The sequence below is a fragment of the Melanotaenia boesemani genome, chromosome 2 (assembly GCF_017639745.1).
Source record: "Melanotaenia boesemani isolate fMelBoe1 chromosome 2, fMelBoe1.pri, whole genome shotgun sequence".
Classification (NCBI taxonomy): domain Eukaryota; kingdom Metazoa; phylum Chordata; class Actinopteri; order Atheriniformes; family Melanotaeniidae; genus Melanotaenia; species Melanotaenia boesemani.
In genome coordinates, this window is record NC_055683.1 from 40,705,781 (window position 1) to 40,716,859 (window position 11,079).

The 11,079-nt window shown below is 43.7% G+C and overlaps 2 protein-coding genes across 3 annotated transcripts in view; both read right to left on the minus strand.

The window, feature by feature from the left end:
• The window catches only part of LOC121651305, a 543,600-nt gene that overhangs the window by 149,882 nt on the left and 382,639 nt on the right, over positions 1-11,079 (minus strand). The window lies entirely within an intron of this gene.
• Positions 4,371-8,860, minus strand: LOC121651656. The gene is made up of 5 exons (XM_042004019.1): positions 8,658-8,860; positions 7,775-7,932; positions 7,582-7,692; positions 5,923-6,054; positions 4,371-5,841 (listed from the first exon to the last, which is right to left on the minus strand). Exons 1-5 carry the CDS (start codon positions 8,671-8,673, stop codon positions 5,641-5,643), a joined length of 618 nt encoding a protein of 205 aa, XP_041859953.1. The 5' UTR covers positions 8,674-8,860; the 3' UTR covers positions 4,371-5,640.

Consider the following 11,079-nt stretch of genomic DNA (forward strand, 5'->3'; position numbering starts at 1 on the left):
ATAAAAAAGCCAAACTACATGTTGACAAGCCACAAAGCTTCTGGGAGAATGTCCTATGGACAGATGAGACAAAAATGGAACTTTTTGCCAAGGCTCATCAGCTCTATGTTTACAGATGGAAAAATGAAGCATATGAAGACAAGAACACCGTCCCTACTTTGAAACATGGAGGAGGCTCTGTTATGTTCTGGGGCTGCTTTGCTGCATCTGGTACAGGGTGTCTTGAATCTGTGCCGGTACAATGAAATCTCAAGACTATCAAGAGATTCTAGAGAGAAATCTGCTGGCCAGTGTCAGAAAGCTTGGTCTCAGTCGCAGGTTATGGGTCTTGCAACAGGACAATGACCCAAAACACAGCTAAAATCACCCAAGAATGGCTAAGAACGAAACATTGGACTATTCTAAAGTGGCCTTCTATGAGCCCTGACCTAAATCGTATTGAGCATCTTTGGGAGGAGCTGAAACATGCCGTCTGGAAAAGGCTCCCTTCAAACCTGAGACAACTGGAGCAGTTTGCTTATGAGGAGTGGATCAAAATACCTGCTGAGAGGTGCAGACGTCTCATTAACAGTTACAGGAATTGTTTGATTGCAGTGATTGCCTCAAAAGGTTGTGCAACAAAATACTAAGTTAAGGGTACCATCATTTTTGTCCAGGCCTGTTTCATGAGTTTATTTTTTTAAATAATTCTGTTGAAACATGGTTGAAAAGCAATGTCTGACTTTCATTGGTTAAATTTCATAGAATTTTTATTTATTATTACTTTTGTGAGATTCAAGTTATTTCTGTGACCATTGTGATATTTTCTTTCATTAACCGAAGGGTACCAACAATTTTGTCCATGACTGTACATACATACATATATACATACATACATACATACATGCATACATGCATACATACATACATACATACATACATACACACATACACACATATATACATACATACATATATGCATACATACATACATACACACATACATACATACATGCATACATGCATACATACATACATACATACACACATACACACATACACACATATATACATACATACATATATGCATACATACATACATACACACATACATACATACATGCATACATGCATACATACATACATACATACACACATACATGCATACATGCATACATACATACATACATACATACATACACACATACACACATATATACATACATACATACATACACACATACATACATACATGCATACATGCATACATACATACATACATACACACATACACACATATATACATATATACATGCATACTTACGGTCCTATTTTTCCTAAAATTCCTTCCTGAGTTTTATGTGCTGTACAGAAACTCAGATGAACCAGTTCAGTTGCAAACATGAGCAAATGTTTTATTTCACCCTCCCTTTTATAAAATATTATATATTACTGCCCCCTGCTGGCTGATGTAGGTAAACACAGATCCCATGTTGAAGCTTGGCTCTGTGTTTGGATGCGTTTTAGTGGATTTATTTTAAGTCCTTTATAAATAAAGCTGGATTGAATTGCAGGTTAAATCTTTGAGTCTCCTTTCCCCTGGTCTATATCCCATCAGCCTGATAAGCGTTGTCGTGGCCGACACCAGCACACCTGAACAATGAGGATTAATACCCAAACACAGGACCAGAAACGAGGCTTTGATGATGAGACAAATGAAGAATATGACATAAAAACTTTATTATATTCTGCATATAAAGACAAATAATGCAAAGATATTTAAAGACATTTAAATAAAAAAGGAGGAAATGAAAACAATCAGCTGGAAAAACAGAAAAAAGTAAATAAATATCCTCAGATATGAACATGATGATGATGTTCCCTAAGTCAGCTGGTCAACCTGTCTTTGGTTAACACTACTGTGATGTCATCACCCCTATGATGTCATCATGCTTGTTGCTCAATAGCACTGATCTCAAATGACGTCACATTTACTCATCAATATTCATGAGCTCCGGCAACAGCGCGAGTTCGGACAAACAAAGAGTTAGTTTACGATGGCGACACCTAGAGTACGTGTAGTTTTGGAAGAAAAAGACGTCCCGGGAGCTTCATTTCAGTACAGTTCAATCAGTAAACACAGTGTTGTTGAACTTAAACGTTGGTTGACATGTAGAGGCCTCAAAGTGAGCGGAAAGAAAGCTTTATTAGTTGAAAGGTAAGCTGTTTTTAAGCTAGCTCTCGCTCAGTTATTAGTGTTGTATGCAGTGTAACTAGTGTGTTTCACATTTCATTCACATTTTTCTTATATTTGCCCCTTTCTCCCTTGTTTAAAACTGTGGCCTTCTATTGCTTGTTGTACTAACAAAACTTAACACTGAACAAATAATTATTATGAAAATGGATAGGAATGGAAAACAAATCTTTTTGTGAACAAAAGATGATTTGTTTTGAACGTCATCTTCATTGATGCATTACATGCAAATCAATTTTCCTTTTTTCTACATCGATTTCCATTTAAACCAGTTTGAATTGGTTTTAAATCAATTTTCGATTGTTTCCTTACATCCTTAGCAATCAATGACTCATTTGGTTTTATGGACTTACCCCTTGTACCACATAATATACTATGTAAAAACCATTCTTCTTAGACATATTAAAATAATATCAGGTATAGCTCCTTTATGAATTATAAATACAAAGGCAAGATATATTTATTTTCAGAGATATTGTTCTGTTTGATTATTAGATAAATACATTACTCCATGCATTGTGTTTGTACAGATGCCAGCATGCTGTGGATCAAGAATTTAAAATTGATCCAGCTGTAGACGGTGGTGCATGGTATAACATCAAAGCTGCATCACAGCGAGGGTCAAGTCCAGCAAATGAGGATCTTCAACCAAAGGATGGAAACTGGAAAGATTTTCCTCAAAGCGGCATACCGGTTTGCTTCAGTTCTGGACATATTTATCACCACATCATAGAATCAGTGCAAGAAAATAGTGATGTGGAAGATGAAGGATTACACTGTCAAACAACAAAACCATTGAGAAGAGGAAGACAGTTGTTTGAGAGTCAAAATGTGACCATGATGCAGGATTTATATCAAGGTAACCAGTATCATGTTAAAGCAAAAGTTCTTGGAAGCATGCGAAAGATCACATACAATGTTGTGATAGTTCTCTCCTCGAACACTGGGTTTGTGCAAAATGCTTCCTGTGAGTGTAAGGCTTCCTCACTTGGGCGCTGTAGTCATGTGGCTGCAGTTCTCTTTGCAATAGATGACTGTAAGAACTCCAGAAGTGATGAATCCTGTACAAGCAAACCATGCACCTGGAATGTTGGCAGGAAGGTGGGCAAAAACCCAAAGTCCATCACAGATGCTCAGTATCCAAACAGAAAGCGGAAGATGTCTGCTGTAATAAACTTTGACCCTAGGCCTACTTCTTTGCGGAGGACATCGCTAACACATGTGGAGATGAACAATTTTGTGAGAGATCTACAAACTGCAAGTTCTCCTCAGGGTAGTATGTGGGAGACCATCATCCCCATGCATTTTGACAACTACACCCTCTCCATTGATGAAACAGGCTTGTTACAACAAAAGGTGGGCATAATTTGCCAAAATCTGATGCCCAGTGTGAGTGGTGTCACAGAACTATGTTCTGTACAGGGGGATGAGACTTGGTTTGCTGAGCGCAGACTTAGGGTAACTGCATCTATAGCTAAATCAGTAGTAACAGCTTCAAGTGACTGTGTTAGAGCAAACCTGGTGAAAAGAAAGCTATGGGAACCACCTGTGAAAGCTGTTAGTCTGGAGTATGGCCATGTAAATGAGGCTAAGGCAAGGCAAAGCTTTGTGGAGAAATTCCCGAACATGACAGTTAGACTGGACTGTGGGTAAACTCTGAGTATCCCTACCTTGCTGCCTCACCAGATGGCCTGTTGCATGACAGAGACTTGGACAGTCACGGGGTGTTGGAAATAAAATGCCCCATATCACTGAAAGAAGCACATCCAAAAGACTTCTACACAGCACTGAGCAAGAAACAGCTGGCAGGTTTCTGTTTGAAGGTAGATGGGGATGAGGTAACCATGAGTAAAAAACATGCGTACTATTACCAGGTGCAGATGCAAATGGGCGTTTTACAGAGAGAGTGGTCCTACTTTGTTATTTGGAGCCCAAAAGGAATGATAGTTAAAAAAATATTGTTTGACAAAGATTTCTTTGACGCTATGGTTCCTGTTCTGAGAAACTTCCACTGTAATTACCTGTGCCCAGAGTATGTAGAAATGAGACTTCCTAGACACCTTCCGATTCTGAGTTTGAACTATTGATGCTGAAGGATCACAGTGAACATTATCAGTCACAATAAAAAAAACAAATGCATCTGAAATGTTTTTATTTGAACTTCATTTCTATTACAATTAATTACTTCATGACAGAGTAGTTAATTCAACAGCTCATGTATGAATTAATTCAAGAACTTAACTGCTACCTCACGTTCAACATCTTTCCTGTTATGTTACAAGTGGTTCCTGAAAGTTGACTAAGCAGGCAGCAACAAAAACCATTTGTGAAAATACAGGCTGCTTTGAAAATGGAATGAAAAAAACTCCCTTCATATGTTCACGGTCACTATATCGCGAGTAACTTCGGCAGACACCGAAGCAGCAGTGTTTAGTTGTTACCATAATGGTTTTGTTAAAGAAATATTCGGAATGCAACTTTGCTCCTACAAACACAGTATACACGCTCCACAGGTTGTTTGTCCGAATCCAATATGGCGGCGGCGCCTGCGCAGTACGCTGTTCTAAAAATAGCATTTTGACGTCATTCGTGATCAGTCCTATTCCAGAAACTTTTCACTTCCTGTCTCTCTCTCGCTCTCTCTCTCTCAGCAGTGTTTAAGGCTCGCTCGCCCCTCTGTCCTAGAATTTAACTCACTGAGTTTACAAAGTTCAGCCCGACTCAGCGTCAGCTCTGAAAATGCAACAACAATCAATAAATAATAAATAAATATCATCAATAAATAAATTACTGATAAATAAACATTTCTGCTCAGAAATAAAAATAAAAGATCTTGTGACTTTCCAGACCAACAGAAATGGATTTTACATTTCTAATAAAAACATTCAGTAAGTTAGAAAAGTGGAAAAATTTCTGCTTCTTTCATTCAGCATTAAACCTTGTTCAGAGATTTGGCTGTAAACTCCTCGTCTGATCTGCAGGGAAAGAGGAGGAGAAGAAGAAAGCCGGGCAGGTCCAGACCTGCAGATCTTCCCTCCTCACCAGCAACTTGTTTTTTTGGCTTTTCTACTCTTTTTAAAAATTCGTCCTGCGGCAACATTCCAGAAGATTGGCAAGCCGAGACTTGCACAAGGCCTCCAGGATCAGATCTGATGCAGAGAGGTCCACATCCTGGACTACAGCAGAAACCTGCACCCCAGATCCTGGACTACAGCAGAAACCTGCACCCTCTGTGCAGCCTTAAGATGTTGAGCTGCAGCCTTAAGATGTTGAGCTCCAGCAGAAAAGAATCGAACCAGAAATTCCTGCACAAAGTCCCCAGTCAGCTTTTTCTGCAGGGTTGGCTCACCTTGCGGTGGGCGGAGCTTAGCATGCATCTGGTTGGCTCACCCTGCTGTGGGTGGGGCTTATTGTGCACCTGCAGTGTCCGGCCTGTAGGTGGCGAGTGCTCTCAGGCTGCGGATCAGGTCGTGACAGAACGAGCGCAGCTGCACCAGCGTCATGTGCACCATCACTTGGACCTTGTATGCCTCTTGGAGATGCGAGGCCAGGTCCAGACTGTGGTTCTGATCCGAAGCGTCCCCTCCAAGCTGAGCCACCTTCTTCATCTGAAACACACAGACTGATGTCAGCCAATCATAACCCAGATCACATGAGACAGCTGTGATGTCATAGCAGGTGTGCGTTACCTTGGCGATGTGGGTCAGCAAGTCTCTGAGGTCGGCTTGCAGGGTCTCCAGACCGCTCAGGTTGCTGGACAGGACTTCCAGCAGGTTCTGGTACAGCTGGGTTCCCGCTAACATACGAGCCACACACATGTCCTGCAGAGGGAGACACGCACACACCAGGTTACATCATCACACACAACCGCCTGACCAGGTTCAGCTGGAACCAGAACACAGGTTGGATCAGGACCGGACCGGTTCTTCCCCAGATCAAAGTTCATTTCACTGTTTTGTCCCAGTTCTTTCTAGAACCTTCACACTCAGCACAGAACCATTAAAACCCAGAATCACTTCCTTCTTTTCACACACACATAGAACTTTCTGCTCACTGGTTGATCTTTGGCTGCTCCTGATTGGACGTTACCGTCAATCTAAGCTCTCTGATTGGTGGAAAGTCTGACAGGAAGTGGCTTCATCATCATGTCCAGGTCTAAATAGAGGTCTCTTAGCAACATAGTAGTGATGGTGATGTTTTTATGATGGAATGTGATAAATAAAGCTGTTATCATGGATCATTGTGGATTTACCAGATAGAGTCTCTGAATAAAACTACATTTAGTGGCTGGATTGTAAACCTTCTAGTCTACCTTCTAGTCTACCCTCAAACCATCTGAACATCTGTAGTAAACTTCCAATTACATCCAAACATCCAAAATACAGTAAAGACCTCCAGAAGGACCACCCCAAAGCCTCTCAAACAACCAGAACTTCCCTGGGACAGTTACTGCACAACTCCATCAATCACCATGACAACCATTCAGAAACACAAAGAAACCCACAAAACTCAAGATCCACCTCAAGGATCAAAACAAAGGCAAGGCATCAAAATTTATAAAGCACATTTAAAGACAGGAACGGCAAAAGACTCAAAGGCTCACGCAACATAAGAGAAGCAAATGGAAATAAAAACACTGACATAAACAGAGTCGGCTACTGCACATCAGCAAAGGCCGAAGAGTTAACGTGCATCTTTACCTAACTTGTAAAGATGTCCAGGTTAGGAACAGAACCTGATATGAGGGGGGGAGGTCGTTCCAGAGTTTGTGGCCAGCAACTGCGAAGGAACGACCTTCCCGTTGGCTCAACCTGTACCTGGGACCACCAGCCGTCTTTGGACAGAGGCCCTCAAGGATCTATGTGGGGTGTAATGGTATAAAAGATCTGCTAAGTAGGAGGGGGCTAAACCATGAGGAGATGTAAAACCAAACAATAAAATCTTAAAATCAATGCTCAACTTGATGGGGAGCCGTGGAAAGAAACAAGGGTCGGGGTGATGAATGGTTCTTTTCCTTTTTCAGTGGGAGATAAATCTGAGTATCATCAGCATAAAAATGGTGTTTTTTAAAAAATAGATCCTAAGAGTAAAATATATGAAGAAAATAGAGGTGGGGCAAAGATGGACCCTTGAGGAACTCCACAAGAAAGAGGTGCTGTGGTAGAACAACATCCACCAGTGCTGAGTGAAGAACTTCTACCACTAAGACAGGATCCAAACCATTTAAAAACAGCCTTGTAGACCCGGGACAGAAGAATCCAGACCCAGTCTGGACCCAATCCAGACCATCTGAACCTACTGAAGCTAACCCGACCCACCCAGACCCAGTCTGGACCCTCCGCACTGACCGGTGTGAAATGCTGGGATGGCGGTTTGAGGACGGGGGTGGCAGGGATCCCCAGTGACGTCACCATCAGCTGCAGGTTTGTGGTGTGGCTGGAGGCGTCCAGGGTGAAACCCTGAGGACGGAAGACACCGTTAACATCACATGAAGAAGAAGACAGGAGCCAATCAGCTGCAGCCAATGGGGTGTCTGATTACCTGGGTGTTGACGGTGGCGGTGTGTGCTATGGGGATGTCATCCAGGATTTTCTCCACCAGGGTCTTGGTTTGCTTGACGGCCTCGCTGAACGCTGGCGAGGTGATGGGAGCTGATTGGACCAGAGCTGCAAACAGGAAGCAGTGCAGCAGAGCGGCAACTGGAGGAGGAAACCAGTTAGAATCAGTGCTGGATAGATGAGATTTAAGGCTCTTTGAAGGGAGCCAGACTTTGAGGAGTCGTTCCTTTTCAAAGAGCCGTTCAAAAGACCGGCTCATTCATTTTATTTACTTATGTTTAGAATTTAATCAGAGACAACTCATCAGAGGAAATCATCTCTGGAGGGTCAGATTTGGACCTGAATAATTCAAACTTAGACACTCCACCACCATATGCTTGCTAACGTTTCCATAGCAACCATTTTGTAAAGGAGCTCCATATGGCCATGCTCTGACACTCAGATCACTACTTTGGATTTTCCTTCATCAAAAAACTTTGTGGCACAACAAAAACTAAACAGCTGCAACTAAGTTCCATGTAAGACAACTTTACTCCAACATTTTCCACACAGGAACAAAACATAAGAATCCTAAATAATTAAAATATGAACCAACATAAAATCCACTGGACAAGATGTAGAAATAAAAACAGAATCAACCGGAGCAACGTCGCTGCAGTTTTTACTAAAACTTCTGGATAAAATTCAGTTCTCATGGTTCATTAAAAGAACCATTCAAAAGAATCTATTCGTTCATGAACATCTCCAGTACTGGAAGGCTGGGAGTCCACTGGACACACACAGACCTCAACCATTAAGCATCTGGTTCATGACCCGCTGCGAGCTCGACTCAGTCCTGCTGTCACGCGCTCCAGGTGTGGACCTACCTGTCGGGGTGTGCATGTCTGTCAGGGCGGCTGCGTGTGTCCGTGTGGCTCTGCAAGCTCCGTCTCAGGCTCCATTGGAGGCGGTTCAGAGGTTTTTATGATCCCTCGCGGGGTTTTCCGCTGACGGACATGGGACCGGAGTCTTGCGAAGACTCCGAAAATCCAAATGCGTCACAGAGTCCACAGCCAGGAGCGGTGCAGGTAAGTCACGTGACTACACACCTTCCTCAGCCTGAGAGGACTTCCACCGCGTTTCATCCTCACCCCGATTCTTACTGATCAGCTCTGATTATTGATTAGTTTCTATCGATCTGAACCACATCAGACCGGATCCTGGAACCCGAACCACATCAGACCGGATCCAGTAAAACAAAGAAATTAATAAAGAAGCATATAAACCGGCAAAGTCTGGATAAAGTTCTTTTAAAAGCTTTAATTTGATCAGTATGAAGAAACGTCTCTTTTATTTATATATTTTCTTTTAGACCAAGTTAGACCAGGTCTCTATACTGGTGTCATTATTATTATTAGATTCATGATCTTTATTGTGCAGCACAACAACATTTTGTCTCTTAGCTGTTGATAAGAAACTAGAAATATAACCGCCACAGATACAAACATGTAAGAACACCTCCACCTCTACAGAAAAGAGAAAGTAAATTTATTTATAAAGCTCTTTTCACAGATAAAAATCACGGTGCTGGACACCAAAATAAATAAAGAAATAATAATCCTTGATAAAACAGCTTCCGGCTGCTCAGCTGGGACGGGGCAGGTCCTCCAGAGTCCGGCCTTGGTTCCGAGTCACCGTTAGCAGGATGCTAACTCGCTGCAGGAGGAGATATGCTTGTAAACACTGCATATTGTTGTTCTCACTGTTCTATTAAGTTTCAAGTTGTTCATCATATAGCAGGTGGCAGTGAAAGGCAGCCAAGGCCGTTCAGCCACTTACCAGCAGTAGAAAACCAGACGGTAATAAAGACAGTAAAAATAAATCTACTGAGCCACAGCGAGGTGCTGTACAGACCGACTACATGTACACAGAACATTTCCAGTGCGGATGGAGCAGATAAAGGGAGGAAATGACTGTGTTTCCAGCAGAAGGTCGGACGCTGGCCAGGGGTCGAGTTCCAGCTCCTCCAGCCGGAGGGAAGAAGCTCCTCCTGAGTCTGAGTTCGCCTTCATGAGCCTCAGACGCTCCACCACACCGTTGTTACGATGATGAGGGTCTCCATGGTCCTGTTCCTCTGGCTGCTGGTCTCCTCATGAAGATGTCCTGGAGGGGGGAGGGTGGTACCATGGTACGCTCTGCTGACCTCAGCACCCTCTGCAGGGCCCCCCGGTCCTGACCAGTCCTGGTCCCGTACCACTGGGTGGTGTTACCAGAACTCTCTCCACCACTCCAGTGGAGAACATCCTCATGATCCTCAGAGAGACTCTGAACTTCCTCAGGTGTTGCTGCCTCGTCTTCTTCACCTGGCTGTCTATGTGCGGAGTCCAGGTACTGGAACATGGACCCCCTCTCCACCAGAGTCCCAGTAATCTTCAGAGGGGTGTAGTTCCTCTGCTGGCTCCTCCCATAGTCAGTAATCATCTCCTACTTGTGTCTACGTCAGCAGGAGGTGTTAGCATGGCACCACTCTGCCAGTGGAACTGATGCCCCTTAAAAATAGTCCAGGTTTGTTTCTGGGTTTTTGACCAGGACCAGGATCTCCAGGACATCCAGGATGTCCAGTCTCCAGGATGTCCAGCAACTCCAGAGTCTCCAGGACATCCAGAATGTCCAGGGTCTCCAGGATGTCCAGAGTCTCCAGGACATCCAGAATGTCCAGGGTCTCCAGGATGTCCAGAGTCTCCAGGATGTCCAGCAACTCCAGAGTCTCCAGGACATCCAGAATGTCCAGTCTCCAGGATATCCAGGGTCTCCAGGACATCCAGAATGTCCAGTCTCCAGGATATCCAGGGTCTCCAGGACATCCAGAATGTCCAGTCTCCAGGATGTCCAGAGTCTCCAGGATGTCCAGCAACTCCAGAGTCTCCAGGACATCCAGAATGTCCAGGGTCTCCAGGATGTCCAGAGTCTCTAGGACATCCAGAATGTCCAGTCTCCAGGATGTCCAGAGTCTCCAGGATGTCCAGCATCTCCAGAGTCTCCAGGACATCCAGAATGTCCAGTCTCCAGGATATCCGGGGTCTCCAGGATGTCCAGAGTCTCCAGGACATCCAGAATGTCCAGAGTCTCCAGGATGTCCAGCATCTCCAGAGTCTCCAGGACATCCAGAATGTCCAGTCTCCAGGATGTCCAGAGTCTCCAGGATGTCCAGAGTCTCCAGGATGTTCAGGGTCTCCAGGATGTCCAGTCTCAAGGACATCCAGGATGTCCAGTCTCCAGGATGTCCAGAGTCTCCTGGATGTCCAGACT